General features: G+C 49.9%; 1 protein-coding gene across 4 annotated transcripts in view; it reads right to left on the reverse strand.

The window, feature by feature from the left end:
• The window catches only part of LMBR1 (limb development membrane protein 1), a 1,168,513-nt gene that overhangs the window by 450,303 nt on the left and 692,210 nt on the right, over window positions 1–26,000 (reverse strand). For all 4 annotated transcript variants that reach the window (XR_011303315.1, XM_069647966.1, XM_069647967.1 and 1 more), the window contains exon 7: window positions 25,509–25,577. Coding sequence is in view for 3 of the 4 variants with exons in the window: in XM_069647966.1 (XP_069504067.1) it covers window positions 25,509–25,577 (69 nt within the window). In the remaining variant the exon portion in view is untranslated. The remainder of the gene's footprint in view (window positions 1–25,508; window positions 25,578–26,000) is intronic.

Below are 26,000 nucleotides of genomic sequence, written 5' to 3' on the forward strand. Positions count from 1 at the left end.
TATTGAGGGAACGACACTGGTAACCATATGAACAGACATTGGGACAGGTGTCCCCCTAGGAGTGCATTTGTGGGCCACTGTGTAGGGATACACGGTTTTGTTTTGCTTCTGTTCCTTTCTGTCCGAAGTGGCCTTGTGACTTTAGCCCATTTGAACCTGAAAAGGTTTGAAATATGTTAACTTTCGTTTTAAATTAAAAAACTGCTTAAGATTTATGAACTACTTTCCTTGAGGTCCCCGATAAAAGTTATAGGGATGTGCACCCCCACACCCTGTCCTTCTCATGGGAAGATTGATCAGAATGAAGGAAAGATTGTGAATCTACCAGAGGCAAAGAACTGTATTATAAAAAGAAACTAGAATTGGCATAAACCCAGTGATTCTAAGGAACTGTATCATATAAGAAACTGTGCATTGGCCAAAGTCAAGAGAAGGCAAATAACTGTATGGTATGAGGAATACCCATGGTCAAGAGCCAGGAGAAAGTATAACCAGTGCATTGTGAGCAACCAAGCCACCATACAGTGTCATGAGAGTGTGACAAAGGTGGATAAATCAAGGAGCACGTTCAAGCTGAAAGAGTGGCCTAGTGTTAATGGAAAAGCAGCAAGAAAACGGGACCGGTTGTATAATGGGGTGGACCGTGTGGTCCGACAACTGCGCCTAGACCGAGTGCACCCCTGTATGGAAAAGCAACTGAAAGCACTCAAAGAAGTTTGTGTTTTTACTACAAAAGACTTATGTGTTTTGAAGTCAAGAAACAGAACTGTCTATGTGAATTAGTGGAAAAGAGAAATATCATAAGAGCTGGAAAGTGTCCCAAGGAATTGCGTTTTGAAAAGCAGGAAGCATTGAACTCTTGGGGAAGAGAAGCCCAGTGCTTTGTGAACTGTTTTGAACTTCGGGAACGGGAAGCTGATTGCAAGCCACTAGCTGGAAGAATAACTCCATCTCCCTCCCTCTCGCCCCTCCCTCCTCCATCCTCTCTCCTTCCCCTCTGACCTTAAATTGGTAACAAATACTACTTAAGGGCAATGAGGACACCAGATCACTCTCCCTTCCCTTCCCCGCCGCTCCCCCCCTTCCCCTCCCCCTACCTGAAATTCTACACCGTAACTCCCTTCACCTACCCAGTCCTCTATCCTCCCCCCACCTTCTCCCCCCCTCTTGTAAATTGTTCTACTTATTGTTCTAATGACTTGTTCATGTTTGTAAATATGCTTCTCTCACTTTTGTACCTGTTATATTGTAAAGCGCTTTGGCTTAAAGCGCTATATAAATTTAATAAACATAAACATAAGAAGCTCTGAACTTTACTTTGAACACTATTCATTTTTATGCCGACATCCCTACACATTGTATACAAATAGACGTGAGGGTAAGTATAGGTTTTGGATAAAGACAAACATTTGCTTTGGACTTCCTAACACAGACTATCCTTAGTTACCTTTAGTTAGGGGAATCTCACCTTAGTATAGGGCAAGTTAGGCTTTACTCCAACCTGCATTTTGAGTTTTAAAAAACTGTGGAGATAAAACTTACTGTTGTCTGTGTCTGCTTCATGATGCCTTCAAACACCCTGTAAAAGAGCACTTGCTCAGACAGAGGCACACAGACAACCTAGCTCCATAGAAGCAACAGGTGCAGAGAAGGTATATGTGTATGATGAAGTCCGAAGCCTGATGTGGCACCAGCACCGACACCAGACTTGAAGAGATTGTAACGAATCTGCAGATGCCATCACCTGTTCACTAGGGAGAGCCCCTAGAACTCCGTCCCCTCAAAAAGTACTGGGACGAGGAAGAATGGGAGCTTCCCAAGTCAAGATCCCTTTCCCGGCACTGTGACGAGGAGGATCCCCAATGACTCACAAGGGAGTGAAAAGATCAGTACTGTGATAGGGAGAAGTGTGGAGGAAGGTTTAAGTTACTTGCCTGTAACTATTGTTCTCCAGCATAGGTCTGGCATGGATTCATATGTTCATGAATATTCTCCGTCGTCAGGCTGGGAATCCTCGGTAAAAGAAATAACAGTTTAATTTACAACTGCATTTCTCCTCGAAAACCAATCACTGTCCTCTGGGTCATACTGACCCCATCCAATGGCAGCCCTCTCCCTAAGCCCCACCTCTGGCAGCCATTTTAAGATGTGGTAATCACGTAAAGTGGCAGTATGACCAAGAAGAGCAGCAGAAGGGACGGAGGGAGGGTTCGCACGTGAATCCATGCCAGACACATGCTTGAGAACAATAGTTACAGGTAAGTAACTTAAACCTTCTCCAGCATGGTGTGGCATGGATTCACATGCTCATGAATGACAAATACATAGCAGTGCAACATTACTCAACCGCGGGAGGTGGCAAGGCTCAACAGAAGCAATTCATTCTTACCTGCGGAACAGTCTCACCTCAAGCAAACAGGTTTCTCCTCCCTGAAATCCCTGTTGACGAAGTAGAAATTTGTGAAGGTGTGCGTGGACCTCCACGTAGCAGCCCTGCAGATGTACAGCAGGGGCACACCAGACAGGAACGTCGTCGTTGCAGTGATCACTCTGGTCGAGTGGGTTCGCGGACAGCCGGGTATTGGTTGGTTCGCCAACCCATGACAGTGCGTGATGCAGCCGGAGGGCCACCTTGAAATGGAAGCCTTGCACAATGCCTTCCCATAGTTCACAGGACCAAAGTTCACAAAGAGTTGTGAGGACTTCCGAAAACTCTTCATGCGTGTCAGGTAGAACTTCAGGGCATGAGCAATGTCCAGCCAGTGCAAGGCCCTTTTCCGCCGATGAGGAAGGTTTCGGGAAGAAAACAGGTAACACCAAAGGCTTGTTGACGTGGAATGCCGACAGAGCCTTTGGCATGAAAGAGGGGTGCGTACGCAGCACCTATGGTTGCTTGCAGGATAGGGCCTGGATCTCACCCATCCTTCTGGCAGAGGTGATGGCCACAAGAAAAGCCGTTTTCCACAAGAGAAACTACAGTGGGGCCTAATGCATTGGCTCGAAGGGGGCCCCCATTAGCCTCATCAGAACCACGTTGAGTTCCCACGCCGGGGCAGGAACATTCACCGGCCGGAAAGATCGAAAAATTGTAAGTTACTCACCGTAGTGACTAACGTACTCCTAGTCCATAGTCCCCTTTGCTCCATACTGTATGGGCGTCCCTCGCATGCACTCCCCTGACTCTGCCCACTGGCGCCACTTCTCAGTCCCCTTTGACGTGTCGACAATCTGAACATTGCCTAATGACACCAGTTTTATTAGGGGGAGGATGGTGCAACATATGGAGGAAAGGGGGCAAGGAGTAAGTTAGTCACTACAGTGAGTAACTTATAATTACTCCTACGTCCCGTCCCCTTTCCTCCATATGGTATGGGCCAGCACAACTGAATGTAGCCCTAGGGTGGAGAGATGGCTTTAGCTCCGATTGCGTGGACATGCATATTTGCTGATGGAGGTTTGTGCTGCCCTTCGCACGCCTCCTTTATGCCCGTTACCATTCACCTTGCTATCGAAGCCTTGGAGGCTTGACAGCCAGGGTTTGACTCACCGAAGGTGACTAAGAGCATCCGGTTTGCAGAAGCTCTTGGTCCTGTCCAGGTAGTATCTCAGCCCACGCCGCACATCCAGACAGTGCAATACCCTCTGAGCGTCTTCCTTAGGGTACGCAAACAATTTTGGTAGAACTATCTCCTCGTTTAGATGAAACGAGGAGACCACTTTAGGTAAGAATGCAGGGCGAGTTCTAAGCACCACCGTGTCCTTATGAAAAGTAGTATAAGGCTCTGAGGCCACCAGCGTCTGGATTTCACTGATCCGGCGTGCTGAGGTAAGGTCCACCAGGAGGGCCGTCTTAATGGTGACTAGTCTGATGTCCACAGACCCCATATGGTTTAAGCGCCAGGGTGCCCAAGACCACATCAAGGTCCCACACCGGGTGTGGTTTCTTGATAGGCGGCCAAGTGTCTTTTAACCACCGGATTAGAGGATGGGAATACCCCCTTCCTCCGAATTCCTACAGGCTCCAATGGCCGCCAGATAGGTGCAGCATGTGTCTACCTGCACCCTCGAGTGTGCGAGGGGGGCGGGGTGCTGACTGTGCCTCCCTGCTGAGAGAGTAGGTGTGCTGGGCCCAGCGGATGGTGCAACGGGCCTGATCCGTCAGGCTGAGTAGTTCCGAGAACCATGGCCTTGCCGGCCAACATGGAGCTATCAGGATGATACAGAGGTGCCGGGCCTCCCTGATCTTGCAGATTACCCTGTGCACCAGGGGATTGGGAGGGAAGGCATATGCATTCATGTTGTTCCACTGGATCTGCATTGTGTCGCCCAGCGAGCCCCTGCCCTGTCCCTGCCAGGACGTGAACTGGCGGCATCTCCTGTTGGACCAGCTAATGAAGAGATCCACCTGAGGGTGACCCACCTGTTGAAGATCCCCTGAAGGACCTGTTAGTCCAACTGCCATTTGTAGTTGTCCGCACCCACCCTGCAGAGCCTGTCCGCCTCTAGGTTGGACTTCCACGGGTGGTGGATTGCTGTCACGTGCATGTTGTTTTCCAGAGCCCAGTCCTACATGTGGACTGCTAGAGTGCAGAGGGGAAGAGACCTGGTGCTACCCTGCCTGCTGATGTAATACATGCAGGTGGAGCTGTCTTGTTTAAATGAGGATCGGGACATGTAGGTAGGCATCCTTCAGATCCAGGGAGCACATCCAGTCTCTCGCACACAATGTCTCCGCTATTAGCGCTGGGGTAACCATCTTGAACTTTTAGAGAGGAAGGGAAAGGTTGAAGCTGGAAAGGTCCAACAACTCTCGGGCCAGCCTGGTTCTTTTTGTGTAAGGTGAAAATCCATGAATAGGAGCCCAGACCCTGCTGAGAGGCTGGGACTTCCTCCACTGCCCGACTCTCTACGAGCGAGCGAAATTCCACCAAAAGAGTTGCTGTACCAATCTGTGGGAGCAGAGGGGAGGAGAGAGGAGGAGGAGAGATAGATAGGGAGCAAGAAGCCTATGGATACTACGGAGAGGATCCATGGGTCTGTGAATCTTGTCCACCAGCGGTGATCATGAAGGGCAAGCCTGCCCCCCACCGGAGACTCGTGGATCCGGATGGATGTGTCACAATTTCTTGCCCTCTGAGGCTGGGGATGAGGAGGGGGACTGGAAAAAACCTGTGTGCTGCTTGTGTCTGTGCTGGCTCTGGGATCTTTCCGGTTGTCTGCACCGGCTCTCTTGGAAGCCCCTGAAGACTCCGAAGGACCGACCCTTGCCTCAGCACTGGTGCGCTTGGTTATATGCCTTAGAGGTGGACTTGATGAGGATCAATAAAGACTTCGCAGTCTGCGAGCTATTCTTTTTCTTATCGAGTTCCTCATCTGTTGTTGAAACAGATTGCCCCCCTCAAAAGGAAGGTCCAGTATACACTCCTGGACATCAGGGTTGAACTTAGTTGCCCTTAGCCAAGCCGTCCTTCTCATGTCGGTAGCGATACAAATGGCACAACCTGAGGCATCAATGTGAGCCACTGTGGACTCCATTATGTCTGGTGCCATTAATTTTGCTTCAGCCAGCCCAGTCTTGAAGCGTGCCTGGCTCTATACAGGGAGTTCTGATGGAAATCATCGATCTCACGCCACAGCCTCTGGTTGACCGCCACCAGCATGGCATCTGCATTGGACTGGCGCAGATGGAGACTAGTACTGGAATAATTTTCTTTCCTCACGCCTCCAGTATCTTCCCCTCCTTACCCAAGAGTGCTGAGGCTGATGTAGCCGAAGACGATTGAGGCTTAAAGTAGAGTGCTGCCCATATCACTGAGGAATGTGGCTGGGGGTGCGCCGACAGTAAGAGGGTGTTTTCCGCTCTGTTTGCCTAAACTTAGCGTTGAGACGCTAGTTGGTAGGCTGGGTAGAATGTGGCTTGAGCCATCCTTTTTTGGCAAGCGCCACCATGTCCTTCTGCAGAGGGATTCCCGTTCTAGCCGTGGGGCGTAGAGTGAGAACTTCTGCTAATGCCCCGCCTCTGGTTGTTCCACCTGTGGCTGTGGGATCCCCAAATACTCAGCCAGGCCCGCCAGTCGATCGTGAAAGGCTTTGGCTGATGGAGTGTCGGAGTTGTCCTCCTCATCTGCGTCCTCCACTGGGTCTTGTTGGTACGGTGCAGCCGGAGGAGTGCTGGGCGCAGGCAGCTGTACCGTACTAATTATCAGCACCGGAGGCTGCTGTGGCAACATAGATTGGGCTGCTGTGACTGGGACAGGCATGCAAGCCGGTGTTGTAGGGACTGGCACGGGCGCCTGGGGCTGCGCTGGACCCAGATGAGCTGGACCCAAAGGCGGCGTGGCCGTGGTGCTAGCGGCTGTACTGGAGGGAGCATGTCCCTGATCACATCCGTAAGGATGGTGCCCATCTGTGGTGACCTCATGAGAGTAAGGAACTTCTCAAAGAACCTGTCTTCACAGGCCGTAGGAGTGCTTGATGGAACAGGCATAGGTGCGGGGCCCTGAGGTTGCTGAGACCTAGGCACGCCCTGTCTCGCTGTATGGAGCGAGATGCATCTGCCCTGCAAGGCTGGTGGGTATGCCGTAAGCCAAGTGACCAGCCTTGACCAGTCCTACCTGGAAACTCGCTCCCCTACCTGGTACCCAAAGGGAGATGGTGTCTGGCGAGCCGCCATTTTGTCTGGCTCAGCAACCATTTTGTCCTGCTGAATGGCACAGGCCTGCATCGTGGTACTTGCTGCGCTGGGCCCGGCTTCCTCCAGTACGCAAGGCGGTGGAGGTCGAAGCCTACCCTGCACCTCAGGATGTGGCCTGGTAGGCGGAGTGCCCTCGGCTGTGGAGCCGGTATTGCTGCGTACAGGCTCCCCCGCAGACATCAGTTCGGTGTAAGGGCATAGCCCTTCGGGTTGAGACCGGTAATAGAACCTTGTGGTCCCTCAGAATCTTGCGACCCCCTCAGCCTGGTAAGCGGTAGCTGGAGCAGTCTTGGTGCTTGTGCTGGTAAATAGGAGACGTTAGGTCGCTCCCCCTCGTGCACCTCCTGTGGAAGGAGTTGCCTTCGTGGGGTACGGAGGAAAACAGTGCACCTACCTTGGGCCTGGTCTTCTGCTTCACGAACACCTTTAAGTCCTCTGGAGGCGACCTTCCGAAGAGCTCCGTCCACCTGGCTAGTCTGTTCTTGAGGGAGCACAGTGTCAGAGCACTGCACGCGGTTCAGCCGTCCCAGCTGTGGTTAGGGCCAAGGCAGCGGAGGCAGAGGGCTTGGGGGTCGGAGGTTGGGAAGGGATCCTCGCAGGTTGGACACCTGCTGAAGCCCGCTGTCGTCATGCGCCGGGGAGGAGCATGGCACCAGAGGACAAAGCGATACCTGATTGAAAGAGAAAAAGAAGACAAAAGTACTTCTCCAGGGAAGAGCACATGGAATTACCAGGCCGGAGGCCTAACCCAGGAGTGCTGGTGAAAGCGGTCCATTCCAGTCGGCGTGGAAAATAAGACTGAGTGGCGCCGGTGGGCGGAGTTATGGGAGCGTATGCTCCCAGGGCCGCGCCCCAGCACGCATCGAAATTTAAAGGGGAAGATAATTTTTCGGGTGTAAAAGATTTGTCTCCCGTCCCTAGCAAGGGACGCCCATACAGTATGGAGGAAAGTCCAGCCTTGGCCAAGGATAGCAAGAATGGAAGGATCTGCAGGGCTGTGACCCTCACAGGGGAAATCTTCTGAGACCGGCACCATGTAGCGAAACGCTTCCACTTGTGACCATAGCACTTCAAGGTTGACGACGCCCTGGCCTTGGCGAGGACCTCTCTGCAGTCCATATGCAACTCATATCCTCCAAACTCTAGGGCTGCAGGAGCAAAGTTCAGCGATCCTGGGTCGTGAGGGAGGATTGAGCCCCCTTCTCTGTTGAGAAGATCGGGAACCAGTGGCAGCTGGACCGGAGGCAACGCTGAAAGGCTGAGAAGGTTCGGATACCACATCTGCCTTGGCCACAGAGGGGCGATGAGTATCATCTTGCATGGTGTAAGGAACTCATGGTGGCAATAGTAAAGACAGACAAGTGATCACAGCTCAAGGGTGTTTATTAAACTGTATAGGTGGGTTGGAAAAATACTTAATCTAAACCTAAATCTAAGTTGGGAGCATGCTACAACCATCAAATAATAATAAGGCAATCCTAGTAGTGTCTTGCCAAATAAAAGGGGCCTATGCTAAAAAAAAAAAAAAAAAAACTATTGCCAATCCTTATGCTAAATACAAAATAGTGTGGAATAGGATTCACAGGAAAGGTAAGTGGTCACAAATAATAAGTCAGGATCCGGTAGTTGGGGGTCTCCCTTCACCACGTTTTGAGCACGGGACAAGGTGGGATTCCGGAGCACAGCACATGCTCAAGCTTTCCCAGCATGAGCTAACAGTTCCCCTCTCAGCTACCAGGGCCTTTGGTGGTTAAGTCTCTTTTTCTATAAAAAAACCTCTTGCCTCCGAGGAGCTGATGTGTTCCAAAAATAATAAAAGGTTCCTCTCTTGTACTTTGGGTGATGCCTTTTCAACCCTGGGTGCCCCTCTTCTGGGGTCAGATTCTCAAACAGTTCCTTTTTACAAAAAAACACAAACAAAAGTTCTGGTTCTGTTCACACTTGGATGATGCTTTCTCACCCCTGGGTCCCCCTCTTCTGTGCTCAGACCGCTCTCGAATATCAGCCTTCCTCTGTCGGGTTCACTCTGGCTCGTATTCACAATACTTATCTGTTGTATTCATATGTCGCTGGGGTGATGATTTTTCTTCCCTGTATCCCCTTCTTCCGGGCTCAGATCCTTCTCAACTCTTTGCTTTCCTCCGTCGGGTTCACTACAGCTTTTAACACAAACTCATCTGTGACATTCAGGAATCTTAATGTCTTTTTAAACAGTTCACTGTGGACATCCCTCTGCCGGGTTCACTCTTGCCAACCTTATCAATCAAAGAATTCCTTAAACAGTTCTTTACGGTGCGGGATTCGCTTCCCTTAGCTTCACGATCATTTGCTGGTCAAAGACTTTCGATTGTACCAAGGATTTTACTAGACCCCTGTATGACCACTTTGACCCTTTTCTCGTCTTTTCCATGGACTTCTGTGGTTAGGGTAGTTTTAACAATAAGGTCATCGCCCAGAGTTTCCCCGAGTGCGCACCCATGTGGTGCCTGACTCCTCTGTAGCTGGTTTCCCCCTCTCGCATTAACAGTTCTTTGTACCTTTTTCCATTAGCCGTTTGCTACTTTTGTTCAACACAGTTCCGTTTTTTCTCAGCTCTCCCCTCGACTCACAGGCTGGGATGAACTGCTTGGCTTTTCTTGTTTCTGGAGTCAAGGCCGGTACCGCAGTGGCAAGTGTCTCTCCCGGCTTGGTTATCAGCAGAAGAGGGCCCCGTGTGCCGTTGACATCTGCTGCAACACACACTGGCTATTGTTACGATTCCTTCCGTGGAAGTTTCACAGCCTTGGTCTGAAAGGTCAAGGTTGCTTCTCTACTTGTTAACCTCTTGGTTCGCGCTGTCTTTCTCTTCCTCTTGTACTGCCATGCTGCGTTAGCTCCCGTTAGGCAGAAACCTGTGCAGTTCCCTTGGGGAACACTGCAAAAAGATTAAGACTACAGGAGTAAGCAGTAAACCCAATTGGTAGCAGTCTGCACCACCCAGATTTACCTGGTAGCTGTGGCTGAGCAGTCAGACTTCTCTCAAGAAGAGTTAGGGAGTATATAGAGTATACACAATAGGGCTAAAAATACAGTAGAACAGGCAAACACTGACCAGAGCTTTGGTACTAAAAGTATATAATTATTTATTTAAAAACACACTTATGAAAATACACTGGCACTAATATACCAAGCAAGTTCAAACACGGTCACTATAAGTATATACACCTCCCTAGTTAATTATTCGACAAGTCTAGGTTAAGACACCACTTATTTAGCAAAACAGAGGTGAGCGTGTAACTGTAGATGGCACTCCAATTCGTTTAAAAAGGGAGAGTAAAGGCAGAGTAGGAAAATAACAGTACCAACACTTTTAAGAAACCACAGCAAGTCAAGAAAGGCAGGGTCTACTGTAGAGCAAAAAGTTCATAGGCCAGGCCATCTCTTGGAGAGAGCAAGGCGGAATGGGCCCAAGATCACACAGTGGAAATGCACTCAAAGTCTTTGCAGGAAAGTCAAAAAGAGGTTGGATCAGTTCAGAAAGGCAAAGTTAGCAGGTCTGAGGTCAACCCGGTTAGAAAGTCAAGGATTTACGGGACACCTTGGACAATCTGTTGCAAGGGAGACCAGGCGGGACACAGTACCTGAAATGGTGAGAAAGCTCCAGCGGGGGCAGCTGTTCCTGGCAGCGGGTGCAAGTCGTGGCTCCGTCCAGGGGAAGAGATGATCTCCACGAGGAAAAAAGCTGGAGGTCGTTGCACTGCCAGGGAAGAAACCAGCCGCAGAGTTCCCGATTAAAAGGTACGACCCTTTTATTCACGTATTCACGGTAGTAGTGAAGCGTGGCTATCCGGCCACCGGGGTGCTTGGCACGGGCGATTCGACCACGAGACGTTCCAGGAAGGCAAAAAAGGCGAACTGGTTGGTCCCACCAGCTCAAAGGGAAGAAGATCTCCTCTGTCATCGGGGAAGTGGTGAGTTCGTACAGCAGGGCTCCACCGGTGGTGTCGTCATCGTAGATGGCTCAGCTTCTCCCCTCTTCGGATTCTCTAGGTCCTGTGGCGACTTCTGAAGTTCCAGTCCCCAAAGCCCTGCTTTTATGCAGCAAAACCCCCCATTCAACGGTCTAGCTGTCACTCAAACATGCTAAGTGGTGAGCCGGCCAGCTCACCACTGGGCCAATCACACAAGAGTGCGACTTGAGTTGCCAAGGCAACTCAGTCCAGGATGCCTAATCCCCCTCCCACACATCCTGTAGACCCCAGACAGAGTGGCACCATTTGGAGGGCTTCTGTGGAGAAGCCCGCCCAAAAAGTGTAACAAAGGGCTCGACTTGGGTTAGAGTTTCAGAGGCGAACACAAACGCCATTTTAAAACCGAGTCCTGGCAAAAACACCCAACCGGGGAATAAATATTAAATAACCCGGTGGTATCTTTAACATTGCACCAAAAAGTGGGGCGTTTAAAATGAATGGGAAAATCCCATGGGAAATATTCTGGTGGAATATTTCGCGTGGTATCCACTGCCACCAGCCAGAAACTCGACAAGGGGGGACTGGACAGTGCCCCCTTGGAAAACAGACCCAGGGGCAATCGAATTACCCCTACCAGTACTTCCACAATATGATGGTTTGTACTGGTTCTGTTCACAATTTGAGACTAGTAAAGCCAATGGTGACTTTACATGCACTGGGAGACCGTAGTCGGTCCCAGGGAATGGAGTCTATGTTTGGGGGTCACTATGACACCCCTGTGTTACTGCACTGAGGGTGCTGTGTAACACACATACCAAAAACACATGAAGCCCTATGGAGTAAAAAACCCATAGCCCATAAAACACATTCACTGTCAAAGGACATACTCAAATCATGCCTAAGAGTGGGAGAAAAAGAGTCTCACTCTTAGCAGGAGAAAAAAAGAAATCCCAAAAATCTAGCAAAGCTGCTGAGGGACTCACTAGGTTTGGGAAATTAGCCTTAACAGAGAATTCTCCCTAACAGCTCCCTCATCATGCGGTCTACCTTACTCTTATTGTGCTCTTGTACCCCACCTTTTATCCCTGTGTGGAAAGGAAAGGGCCGTCAGGTGGGTGTTGTTACTATTACTATTAATTGCCTGACTTTGCCTGACCCTTGTGTTGGGGCATGTCAGGTAAACAGCACTTTGGTCAGTCCATAAGTTTTCATGGTATGAGAAAGTGTTCATGTTGGAAAAGGGGGCTGGTAGAGTTTCCAAGTATCCTATGGGGTAGGATGGGAAAAAAGAGTTAAAGGTATTATTGCCCTCATACCAGGCAGTTTGTGAAACAAACGGGAATGATCAGGACTATTAACGTGAAAAGAACAGGGGGGATTGTGGGAGCGATAGTGTTTTATTAAAGTCGACTGGGTATTTGGGAAAGAATAATCGGAGGGACGTGGATGATTGGGAGTGTTCGGGTAGGAAACAGGAGAACAGGGATTCTGGGAGTTGTGGTTTTCGAGTAGAACAGGGTTCGGGATCCTAGAGTATTTGTTAGATGCGGAGGGGTTGTGGGATTTGGGCAAGAGATTTAGAGGGAGGACGGGAGACAGATGTGGTACAACCCACCAAGGGATCAGAGATCTCATCCTCCACTTCCTCATCTCCAATATAATACAGAGTCTCACCTGGGGCATTTCCCAGAGCACAACCCCAGGCTCCCCTACCCAGGTGATCATCCCTCACTCATCCACCCCCTGGGTTGGGATCTGAGAGAGTCAGCCCTCTCCTGGCTACCTGAATAAGGGATTCTCGAGGTCTACTCAGGAGAATACCCTCAGGTTTCTCACAATGGACACTGATTGTGTTGATGACTCGTAGCAGGAGAGGGAACGGAGGAAACGCGTACAGACAACCCTTCCCACGGGAAGGAGAATGCGTCCCCCAGGCTCCTTGGTTGTTGGAATCTGCTGTCAAACTTCTGGCACTTGGGAGTTCACCATAGTCGCAAATAGATTGATCTGGGGCCTGCCCCATTTGACGAATAGGTGGTCCACCTGATCCTGACGAAGCTCCCACTTGTGGCAGGAACACAGTTCCCTGCTGAGGGAATCTGCAATGGTGTTCTTGATTCCCGCGAGGTGGCGAGGGACGAGGAACATCCCCTGTCCGACGGCGGAATGACTTGAGGGTCCAGAACACTGCCCGTAGAGCCAGGATGTTGATATGAAGATCCTTCTCCAGCAGCTACAGGCCTCTGGCGTGCAGACGTCCGGTGGGCGCTCACCAACCTTCCATGGAGGCATCCGTGATGACAGTCTCCTGGTATGAGTGGTTTCGAAATCCTGTGCCTTGGGCGATGTTGGAGAAGACGCCCCACCATCCTATCGCCTGACAGAACTTGTTGTTGAGAGATCTTGTCTGTGAAGCTTCCAGATACCTGTATCCCATGCGCATCCAAGAATTCCTGTAGGGGTCGCCTCTGCAACCTGCAGAGTCGGGCGAGGTAGATGCAGGAGGACATCATGCCCTGTAACAACTTGATGGCTCGCACCGTGGCCATCTTAGTCGATGACAGCTGTTGCACCTTTCCTTGAATCGCTGCAAGCCTCTCCTCCAAGGGCGGCGACAGGCAAGACACTGTATTGAGTCTGGCACCTAGGAACAGCCCGTTATGTGATGCATTAAGCATGACTTTGGATAGTTGACGGAGAATCCCAAATCCGTCAGTAGCCGGACGGTCGTCTACGTGTGTCTGTCGGCCAGATCCCGCAAGCAGACGCGAATGAGCCAGTTGTCCAGGTACGGGTATACCTGTATGACCTGTAGATGCAGATGGGCCGCCACTGGTGCCAGGCATTTCATGAACACTCTGGGGGCTGACTTCAAGCTGAAAGGTAGGGCCTTGAACTGGTAGTGCTGTCGCTGCACCACGAAACGTTGAAACTTACGATGTTTCTTGTGAACGGGGACATGGAAGAAGGCGTCCTCCAGGTCCAACGACGTAAAGAAGTCTCCTTTTTCCAGTTGGCCGAGCATGTGTTGAAACATGACCATCCAGAACATTTGGGACTTTAGGTATTTGTTCAGACGACGCAGGTCTAGTATGGGCCTCCAGCCCCCTGTCTTCTTTCTGACCAGAAAGTATCTGGAATAGACTCTGGAGCCCTAGAGCCGTTTGGGAACTAGCTCTATCGCCCCTTTTTGTAGCATGGCTCGTAGCTCTTCCAGGAGCTGAGGGATCTGCTGCTCCTGACGGGTAACCAGAGGGATCCGCGGACACGTGCGTTGAAACTCCAGGGTGTGAACTTGGGCAAGAGCGTCCAGCACCCATCTGTCAGTGGTGATCTTTCTCGACTCGCTGACGAAACTTGTCAGCCGGCCTCCCACTGGGATGCATGAGTGGGGCTGGACGTCTCAGTCCGTTCAGGCTTGCTTCAGTGATGGCATCCTGCCCTGCGGGCGACGGGGACGCTGACCTCCACTACCATAGGCCTGGGAATGGCCTCTGTAGGCTTCCTGCGTTGAGGTTCTGGAAGGCTGTCGGTACGACGTACAGAACCCTTTAGAAGACCTGCTCGACTTTCCCCTTGAGAAGCGAAAAGACAAGCGTTGCTGCTGGAGAGTGCCCAGGGAACAGGCCGTCTCTGTATCAATCTTGATGGCCTGTAGGAACTCGTCGATGACCTTCCCAAACAGATTTTCTCAGTCAAAGAGCATGTCCAGCACCTTTGCTTGGACCTCCTGATGGAAATTCGTGGCTTTCCCCATTTGCCAGAACCCTGTGTCGGCGACTTCCAATGCCACTGTGATGGCGTGATCCGACGCCACTTCCCCTTCCTGGAAGAGATTGATTGCCTCCTGTCGTCAGGGAGGAACTTCAGAATCAGCCCCAGCTTGTACCACAATTCCCTGTCATACCTGTCTAGGATCGCCAATGCATTGGCCGCCTTGATAGTGGATGCAGCTTTGTAAATCACCTTCTTTCCCATGGTGTCCACCCTTTCCCCCCCCCCCCATCTCTGTCCAGAGGGACCAAAGACGAGTTGGCTGACCGTTTCCCCTCGGCCGCTAATACCACCAAATCCAGCGATTGCTGCAACCTCAGGCACTTGGGTGCGGAGTCCGGCACACTACATTTATATTTCTTCTCCAGCCTATCCTGTTTGGCAGGAGCCATGCAAGGGTTCTTCATGAGGGCCAGACCCTACTCCGAAAGATCATCCAGAAAAGGCACTGCCATGATCGTCTTCCTCTTGGCCTCGCGCCTTTGATACAAGAAGCCCTCCTTGGTTTCCTCGGGCACCAGCTGGAATAGCTTGGAGGCCCTGGCGATCATGGAGTGGAACGATCCCACCTCATCCGGTGGGGACACCCTATGTGGAGCATTCAAACATGGTGATTCACCGTCATCCATCATCGTGGCTGTATCCATTCCCGTACCCGTGTCAGGGTCTGTTGGGGATAAGGGGCCCGACGTGGTGGAGGCGGTTAAAATGGCGTTGTCAGATGACGCTTCCTCTTCTTTGCTGGAGGCTGATCGGGGACCTGGGGGACCATAGGTACCGGAGCCGGAGGCATCCTCATCTGGATCTCTGACACCAAGATGTGTAGAGTCCACAGAATATCCAAGGAAATGTCCCTCGGCTGAGATGGTAGAACATGAAAACTAGGCCTTGCGTCACTGCGCCGTCATCCTCGTCTTCAACGTCCTTGTGGACCGTATGTAAGGACTCCTGATCTTTGTCGTCCGTTGATGAGACCTCCACGGTTTGGGCGACTGCCTGGGAGGGCTGTTTCAGGGTCCTCCTCGCCCCTCCCCCCGTTACTCACCTTGCCCCTCCCCCCCTGCTGAGAGTCTTGAACCGGGGCATGGGCTGGTTTCATCCCTTCTGGCGTAGGGACACTTGCTGAGCCATGGGAGCTACCCTCGCAGGATCAGTGCCCATAGCAGTCGTGGCAGTAGAAGTCCTCAACAAGGTCTTAGTCTGTGCCGGTTGAGCCTACTTGGGCTGCTCTGCCTTCTTCTCCTCCGTCAGCGGCTGCTCGGATTTCTCACATAGTTTAGCTGGGGTAGATGACTTCCTCTTTGAAGAGGATCTTGATGGTAGGCTGGCAATGGAGGGGGAAGGTAATGCTGATTGCGCCCTATCCACTTTGGGACCCGCTTCTGTGGCGAACCCGGTGGAATCGGAATTTGTGGCACTTGGCCTTGTCTTGGGCCCCCACGGATGAAGCGGCCTCAAAGGACTTAGAAGACTGCTGCTCGGACCGGCCGGTCCTGGGTGAGGCATGACCCTGCTCAGAGCACGGGTCAGAGGCCTTGGCGTTAAGTCATGCCACCAGCCTACTACGCTTGTCCTTCATTGTTTTCTTGGAGAAACAGACATATCTCATACTCTACCTCCATGTGCTCTGGGTGCAGGCAGATACATTACAGGTGCTTGTCCACCTCACATTCTGTAGCCCACAATTGGTGCAGGGCCTGAGCGGCACTCACTCCTCCTCCCTCATGGTCGGAGGGCGCAAAGTAGGCCCAAAAGGCCAACATAATCGTCAATGTTCTTCACCCTTGAGGGGTGCAAAGCTTCACAGACAACGGGTCCCCGCTGTCTGCAGATGAAGAAAAGAGCACACAGGCTTCTTTGAAACAAAAATTGAACTTTTTCCATTGAAAACACGAAAAAAGTATGAATAGCTTGGAGAGCAAACTAGAGGACTTCCAACACTGAAGCGTACAGTAAAACTCTGAAGATGGCTGCCAGAGGAGATGCTTAGGGAGAGAACTGTCATTGGATGGGTGCAGTATGACCCAGAAGACTGGTTTAGAGGAGAAATAACGTTTTTAAGTGAAAGTGAAACTGTTTGTTTCTTTTACCGAAGATTGCCAGCCTGACGACTGGGAATATTCATGAGCATGTGAATCCATGCCAGACCCCATGCTGGAGAATGAGGATTACCTGAAAGAACCACATTCAGCAGCCTAATATTTCCCCAAGTCCTATTGGCCAGAACCAGTATAAAGGGGAAGGCAGACTCAGTAAGTGTGAAGCAGAAGCAGCTGTGGACCAGAGGCTCTGTCAGAACGAGGGGGGTCCTTTGCCCACCGGCAAAACACTGAAGACTGTTGGGAAGCCCATGAGAACCCCTTGTCAAAGGACCTGACAGAGAGCCTAAACATCCCTGGGGGAAAAAGGGGATCCACATGCTGTGGCGCTGAGAAGGGGGAAGACTGCAGTAGCTGAAGCAGAAAGACCCCAAGACCGACCAAAGACTACCGGGAGAGACCCCAAAGGGTGACCGGGACTGTTGGCAGGAGTAATCCTTAGGCACTAACCTGCATTTCTGAAGATTGAAGTGGGAAAGAATCCCCCTACTGATTCTGCCTATCCCTTCCTCATATCAGATAGAGAGAGAAGAGCAGAACCCCCAGAGAGAAACCCTTAAGGGAAAGAAAACCCTGTCAGGAATGAGTCTTCGGAATCTCCAGGACAGAACAGGAGGCTTGGCCTCTCCGGATGGCTGGAGGATCACTGTGAAGAGAGTAGCCCGTTAATTTGAGTCCTTGTGTAGGAAAATCCAGATTACGGTAAGAATATAATTACCATTAAGAGAAGTGATCCTGAAGAAAGGAGCTGAATGAGGATCACTGAAGAAATATTCCTTATATGCCTTCCCTGGGTGCGAATGGCAGTGTGAGAGGTTTGCAGCGGCTTCCTGAGGTGTGATAGGTAACTTGGTTATTGGGGAAATGGCGAAAGGGAAACCAGAAAGCCGCAAGGGAGAAAACGTACCTTTGAGGAAATACTGCGGGGGAACTGAGAAAGTTGTTACGATCGTGTGTTGCAAACGGCTCGGTCGAGGGAGGCTATTAACAAAGAAGATCAAGTTATAAAGGGAGTGATTGAAGCGTGGAAGGAAAGCTGCTCGGTTCTCAATGGCACTGACCGTTACTAAGTAACCGATCGGCGTCTGTAGCGAACACGTAAGGGCTTGTGGTGATCCGTGGGAGAAAGATTGCGCTGGAGAGGGCTGTAACTTGCGAGAGACAGAAGGCAGTGTCAGACACATGTCCTGTAGGTTTTCGGATACTCTATTTGAGGGAAACTAACTCACGAAGCACTTGCTTTCAGGAGAAGTGAAGCACAATACCCCGGGCTGCGTATCCTGATAACGATTCTTCTTTCCAGTTGGGGGCGGTGCCAGAGCTGAAAGACACAGACTGCACTGCCGCCTACGTTCCGGGGCACCATCTTGGGGAAACCAGTAGCAAGTAGACCAATGCGCTTCCACCAATGCCATATTGACCAGCGCGTCCTTGGAAACATGACAGGAGCAGAAGGGAGCAGTGGGATACTCTGGCCCAGCTAAACAGGGGAAGAAGGGAAGCAAAAGTACCCATCCGTGCCCCCAGGAAAGAAAGCAAGGAAGACGGGTCTAGGACCCGCCCCAATGACAATTACCATCATCAGTCATCTTCCTCGCCGCAGTACTTAGGCTAGTGAACCAGGTCTGCCATTCTATCATGAAAGACCCTTATGTGTTTATGACCCCGTATCCCAAAGGTTTGAAAGCAAGGTGAAACAAGGCGAGAGAAGAAGAGGCCAGGGGAAGGGAAGAGTCCTCCTTTGTGTTGTGAAGAAGAGGCCAGGGGAGGGAAGCATCCTCCCTGGTGTTGTAAGAACTGCATGGAAGAAAGCCAGGGGAAAGGGAGACATTGGAAGTTGGAACCCTGCTTGGAACTCTAATTCACTCTTCAGGATCAAGAACACAGACATCCTTTCTGGTTTAACTGATAAGGTAAGGGACGCAAATAGGTTTTGGACACAGGACGGAGGACTGTATACTTTTTTCTGACATCCTGACAGAGTCCTTCGTATTTGGCTTGAGTTAGGGAAACCCATCTTAATAAGAGGGCTAGATAGGTTTTTCCTATATTTATTTTTGAATAAAGGTTTATGCCAACAAACTTACCACTCCTGTGTCTGTCTCCTACCTCCGCACCCTCACAAGACTCTTAGATGGGGAAGATAAAAGCTTGCTGAGAACTATATCTCAGTCAATCTATGAAGATTGTGCAAACAGTGACAGAAACACAGACAAGACAATTTAACTTTGAAGACAAGGTGGGGACAAGGTACAAGAACAAAAGGGCAGTGTTGGCACAGATTACTCTAAAACAAACAGCAGACCATGTAGAGGCATTTCACAGAATATGCAACATACACCTGGTGGGTCTGCCACCTGAGAGAAGGGGAACCCAATGCTAAGTTAGTAATTGAGACCTGCTTCCAGAACACATTGAAACCCAAAGGAATGTCGATGTTCATTAAGATGAAGTGGATCCATAAATTGCTCCAACATAAACCACACCCATGAGATCCTATTTGCAAAGTTATTAAGTGTTAGAGACATAAATGCCATCCTTCAAGAGGAATTAAGTGCCACAATCCGATACTGCAAAGCAACAGTAATGCTCTTCTACTACATCATCCAAAAATGGATTAAATCATTTGATGCAGTCAAGGAGGCGACTTGGGTACAAAAACAAACCTAAAGGGCTAATATTTCCACCTAAGCTCATCATTATAGTCCAGGCTAAGGTGTTGTTCTTTACCAATCCATGGATAATTGTGTGTGAGTGAGACAAAATTACTGCTGCTCTGCTCAAGTGCAGGGAGGACACATGGCTAAATTGTCTACTCAGCCTCACAGTACTACGAAACCATCAGTGATCTCAAGCATAATGGTGAAGCAGGTATAGCACGGCCGGAATACCTCCTTTGCCTCCTTTGGTAGATGGGCCAAATGCAGGCAATACTCTTCAAAAGGGATGTGAACCAATTCAGTTGCAACACAAACAGCAATAGCACAGTAGTACAAAAACGTTTCTAAAAAATAGTTTACAAAAAAATGTAACAATTCACGCAACTAATTAAAACACTAGAGACCCATAAACATAACTGAAACAGACCTTGAGAAATGCATTTCTCAAGAATAAGTTGCACTCTGAGTTATTATACGGTGGTAGAGGGGTGCTCAGGCAAAAGATTTCAGGACCAGCGTCAATGTTGATGCACATGGCTTTAAAAGGCAAAGAAGGGGCTCTTAAATGTCACCAAGGTCCTTTAAGGTGGACCATGAGGACAAAGCCTCATCAAATACCTTTGGGTCTCAATAGCATCAAGACAGGTTTCGTGGTGCTTTAATGTAATAGATCCTGGGTCAAGACGGTTGATACAACCTTTCCCAAATGGGAAAAGACTTCCAGTTGGTTTGAGGTATGGGTCCCAGGTGGGTCGAGTTGGCATTAGAGAACGGTCGAGTCGATGTCTTCCAGGGGGTTGACTCAGCCATGAGATTGTGCTTTTGCTAGGTCGAGTCAGCATTCGATATTTTCAAGTCGATGGCTATCTGCAGGTCAAGTCAGCATTTTGGGGGGATTGCTTCCACAGAGTTGAGCCAGCAATCTGGTCGAGTTGAAGTGGTCCGCTTCAATTGGATGAGCCAGTGGCTGGACAGCTTGAAAAGCGGGCAAGTAGTTTGAAGCTAGAAGAGTGCCAAAAGCAGCACCGCAGGTCCTGTAGCAGCTTGAAAAGAGTCTAGCACTGTCGAACAGGCTCAAAGATGTCTTGAGGCAGTGAACAAGGTTCTGAGCTGCTTTTGGACTTCTGAGATGCAGCGAAGCCCAATATAGGGTCTCAAGGGACAAGGGGAGTCCTTTGTTCCACCCTGCTCCATACAGGAAGGTTGTCTGGCACCTGAGGGGTTCTTCATCTCCAGTGAGCAGGATCCTGACCCGCTGATTCATTACGATCAACCACAACATCTCATTATTACTTTCAATCATTCTGGGATAAACTTAGCTCTAGGTCCTTTACTTTAATTTTAGCCTGGCTATACCAGTGTGCTTGGGTGCTTTCAGCTTCCCAGTCACTCAGCACCTACAGTGGAGGCTAGCATCTTGGCTTACGTGTCCACTCCCACTGTCCTAAACCAAGACGCCTGGGAAGGCCCCACGTGTATTTCAGGATTCTTGCTATGACATCGTATTGCTGCTAGTCCCCTTATTTATGGTCAAGGTTTTGCCATGCCCCGTAAGATGTTTCTCTCTGCTTTGAATGACCCATCTCAATCTGCTGGCCCATTTTAGGGCTGCCCACAGCGGGTGACTTGCCTTCTCCAGCTTCTTTCTCAACGTAATTGTCAGCAGTAAGTAACTCCCACTCTGCAACAGTGGGATGATTCCCATGCAGTGGTAAACTCGCCTCACCTTCAAAGCTGCACTCATGACCACAAATTATTGTTGGAGACAATGGGACATGCTAAACTCTCCCCTCACATCAGCGTGGCTTGGCCACCATTCCCCCACATTTCGTTCATCAATTCAAAACCATGCATTATTTCTCAGAACCTTACTTCGGCAAAATTCTTGTCAATACTGTTTAGCTGAATACATGTACAACATTTTATAAATCAGTATCAATACTTTTCTTACAGGAAACTCATGCCCTCGCACAATTATCGTCCTCTCTTGCCCCGTCATGGGGCCCCAACAAATATTACACTGCGTTCTCCTCACAATCCAGAGGTGTCCTCACCTTGATTCACAAGTCCCTGGAGTTCTCCCTTCGCACCAGCCATATAGATGCCCAGGGTAGATGTGATACTACACTGTTTCCTCGCCAATGCGGAATGCCTGCTGGTCAACACATACGCCCCATGCATGGATGCACCCGATTTTTTCGACCACATCCTTGACATCCTCCTTGGCTATGTTGGGGTTCCCATCATATGGGGGAGGGGGTGGACATGAATCTCATCCTGGACTCCGACCTGGACAGATCCGGTGTTGCACCCAGAACATTGTCCAGGGTCGCTTGCCGCCTCCATGCACACATGCTCACTGCCGGACTGGTGGACGCCTGGCGGGTACTCCACCCAATGTCAAAAGAGTTCACATTTTACTCCTCTGTCCACGACAGTCATTCCAGGATTGATCTTTTCCTTCTCTCTGCGGGGCTCATGGGCAAAACACTCACCTCACAGATTCTCTCTCGCACACTCTCCGATCACTCCCCGATCACGTTGGACATCGCCCTACACCCGGCCCTCCCTCTGCATTCTAACTGGAGGTTCAAACCTGACGCACTACACGATATAGTCTTCAAGGCCGACATCCTTGCAGATATCACCTCGTTTTTTGATAGCAACAAACGCCATGACACAACGGATGGGGTGAGATGGGAGGCCTTTAAGGTTTTCATCAGGGGCATGTGCATTTCCAGGGAGGCTGGGGTCCTGAAAGATATTAGAAACTCTCGGCGACGTTCTGAGTCCAGGCTTGGGGTGCTAGAGCGTGAATATGCGGCCACCCCCTCTCCGTCCATACTGGCACAAATTAGAACTGAACTGGACTTGTTCGAGTCCTTCTCCCACAGCAAGATAAGATACCTGGCCCGCCCCACTGCAGCCCGAAAGTATGGTGAAGGAGAGAGACCAGGCCGCACACTCGCCTGCCTCGCCCGGGCCGAGGGAGGTAGGGCTCGAATTAATAGTATCATTGACAACGACGGAGTGCGACACTGGCCCGACCGGCCCATTCTTGAGACCTTTGCAGATTTCTATGCAACCCTCTATGCCCAGCATCCAGAGCACAGCCCGCAAGAGTTGGACGACCTTCTGGACCGCATCCCAATGTCCCTGGTATCCCTGGCCACTAAAGAACAACTAGATGCTCCCTTCACCCTTGAAGAGATCACCGCTGTCATTTCGGCCCTCCCTAAAGGGAAAGCCCCCGGCCCAGATGGCGTGTCCGCCGAGTTCTATCAGGAGCATCTCCTCGCTCCGCGCCTTCACGAGGTTTGGGAGGAGTCGCTGCGCCTTTCCACCCTCCCCCGGTCCCTGCGCGAGGCTGTCATCACTGTGCTTCCTAAGCTGGGCAAGCCCCCGGATGAGTGTGGCTCTTATAGACCTCTATCCCTTATCAATACCGACACCAAGATCTTCGCCAAAATCATAGCAAATAGGTTCCTCCCTATCATGAAATATCTGATTCACCCAGACCAGAGGGGATTTGTTCCCGCCCGCTCCACTGCCTTAAACATCCGGCGGCTATTTAACGTCATCTCTAGAATTGACCCCCAAGCCAACGCGGTGGCCGTGACATTAGACGCCCAAAAAGCGTTCGACATGGTCTCGTGGCAATATCTGTGGGCGGTGCTGGAAAAGATGGGGGTTGGCCCATATATGATGTCCTGCATTAAACTGCTATACACTAATCCTGTGGCCAGAGTCCTGGTTAATTCTCGTCTATCGGCTCCCTTCTTCCTCCACAGGGGGACACGACAGGGGTGCCCCTTCTCCCCCTTGTTATTCGCTATGGCCATCGAGCCCATGGCTGATAGTGTACGAAACAACCACGGCCGTAAAGGGATTCGCCTGCGGGATACTCCTGAAATTATATCACTATACGCCGATGATGTGCTTTTATATATCGGAGACCCCTCAGTCCACCTCAACCCGATCATGCGTGAAATTTTCAAAATCGGCACATTCTCGGGCTTCACCATAAATTACTCTAAATCAGAAATCTTTCCCGTTACTCCTGCAACCTCCCAGCCAGCATGTGAATTCCCTCTCAAATGGGCCCCCGGGGGTATCAAATACTTAGGCGTCCAGGTGTCCCTCTCAAAAGCCTCTCTATTGTCTGAGAACTATGGGGCTGCCGCACAATACGCTCACACCAAGATGGAAAGATGGCGAAACCTCCCCCTCTCACTATCAGGGAGACTGTCCCTAATAAAAATGATCATCGTCCCCAAACTTCTGTACGTATTCGCTAACGTTCCTCTTTGGCCCGGGAAACAATACTTTGCGGACCTGCACTCAGAGTGTGCCCGTTTTCTTTGGCACTCAGGGGCCGTGCGCAGGAAGTGGCAGCACATGACCCTACCTTAAGAGATGGGTGGCTTCAGTGCACCTGACCTCACCCGGTACTGGATAGCAGCCCAAGCCCAGCACGCTACATATTGGTGCCACCACCAGGAAGCCCCCCCCGCATGTTAAACTTGAAATACTAGCGACCGAGGAGGTGAATGTCATGTCCTTGATTCTGTTTCACTCATATCGACTGCAGGCCCCTGCTGACCCAGTGGCCTCCACTATTAAGGCGTGGCGGCAGATTCTGACGCCTGGTTCGGGCTCCCCGCGTACTACAAATGGCTTCCCCTTTGGTCTTTCCCTGGCCTCACCCCCACACAGGATAAGCTCCTCATACACCACTGGTCGGACTTGGGATACAGATCATTCTCCGACCTGTTCCCTGACGGGAAATTCATCACCCCAGATACGTGGAGGCCTGGGCACTCCAGATCCCCACTCGAGCTGGTACAATACTTCCGTATTAGGGCGGCGGTTCAGGACATGTGGCCCTCATACCTGAACGAACCTCCTGAGTCCCCTGAGGTCTGTTACATAGCCAATTCCGCTGGTGGTAGGGGTATTGTATCCTCCTTGTATAAAATGCTGATGGAGCGTGCTGGTGAGCCCCCCCCACACTGTTCGTGATGCCTGGAGCCGGGATCTGGGATTAGACATCACAGATGATATGTGGTCCAAAATGTGCATGCATACTCGCAAGGTTTCTCTTAATTCTAGAGTTAGATGTATCCAATACAAGCTACTCAATCGCCTGTATTACACCCCTTATGCGATTGGAAAATTTGCCCGGGATCAATCCCACCCCTGCCAAAGATGCAGATCTAACGAAGCGGACCATGCACACATGTTCTGGTCCTGTGGGGCATTGACCCCGTTCTGGAATGCAGTGCTTGAAACCCTCGCTGAAATTGTTGGGTTCTGCGTAGACCCGGAACCCATGTCTCTTCTGTTTGGGCTCTGGGAGGGGACTGAAGCAAAACGGGTAGCTAAGTTTTTGAACGTGGCGGCGATTGTGGCCAAGAAATGCATTCTGCAATGCTGGAAGCACAGATTCCCCCCCCCCCCACCCTGGAGATGTGGCTGAAGGCCCTCACCTGGACACAATCCTGCGAAGAAGACTATGTTAACATGCTGCCTAGTAATGCTCGCCCTAAACATATATGGACAGAGTTTTGTAGTTACTTGAACAGTAAGGTGGACTTGGAACTACCATCATCCCCTCCTTCTCCTGATCAGGGGGCTGATCTCGATACGTGATGCACGCCTCTAATGTATTGAACCTCTGTTGGGATTGTATCTGACCTTCTGTAGTACTTCTACTTCATCATTCATGCTTCAATATGAAATGTGTGTCACTGTCTTAATTTGCTCTGTACCGGCTGCTACTTCTTGCCAATAAAGAAAATTTAAAAAAAATAAATCAGTATCAGTTAAGACGAAGGAGAATGCTTTGAGATATTCCATCCAGCATTAAATACATTGAAAACAAACACTTCACGCTATGGGAAAGAAGAGTGAGAATGTCCTCCACAGAGGCCCCAGAAGTATAATATTCAGTTAAGCAAACACTTATTTCATGGAAACATTGACACTTTATAGTTCCTCTGTGCAACTGCGGGGGGTTCTCGCAGTAATTTGTGCTGTAACCTTCCTTCATTTGTAATCAAATGTCCCCTTTTCTGCCATAAATATCTTTGAGTTATTAAGAATATTGGCACATGAAGAACCAAGGAGTGCAGGATTAGCGGGAAGCAAAAGTGAGGTACTAATGGCAATGATGTAGCAGGGTATTGATAGAATGATCAAATATTGAAATTATTTAAAGCTCAAGACGATAACATGCTGAAAGAATTCACTTACTTAAAAACAGTCTACACATAGCAATCCCTTAATACTTAACCTCAATATAGACAAAATCAACAAAGCATATACTTACAAAGTAGTAACAAGCATCCCATCAGTGAAATACAGGAATAAAGATAAGGGAGGTAGAATTCCCAAAGATCTGTAACAAACAAATATTGCATAGTTAAAACATAAACAAAAAAAAAAAATACTGTCCATGTTGTGGGGAACCAGAAGGAGTCAGACTCAAGGTTAACATTTCAAGGTTCTTTATTTTAACTCAAAAGGAAAAATGTCTCTGTCCCTTTTACAAAGAGATTTCCTTGCCTACAAACTTAACTAAGGGTGCTCCTAAATTGTCAAAACCAAAATGTAGTCCTCAGACCAAATCCTATTCACTATCTGGCCCCATCAGCCAGAGTTGTAGTCTCCCAGCTCTTGCGTTGTCCGGCCAATGTTAGTTGGATCTCTATCAAATTACTGGTCGAAGGACAAAGGATCGTTCTTAATAGCTCAAAAAATTAATGTTTTCAAGTCTTTTTTTAAATTCTGCAGGAATAATTGCAAGTCTTTACACAAACCA

The sequence above is a fragment of the Ambystoma mexicanum genome, chromosome 2q (assembly GCF_040938575.1).
Source record: "Ambystoma mexicanum isolate Mex_15411 chromosome 2q, UKY_AmexF1_1, whole genome shotgun sequence".
Lineage (NCBI taxonomy): Eukaryota > Metazoa > Chordata > Amphibia > Caudata > Ambystomatidae > Ambystoma > Ambystoma mexicanum.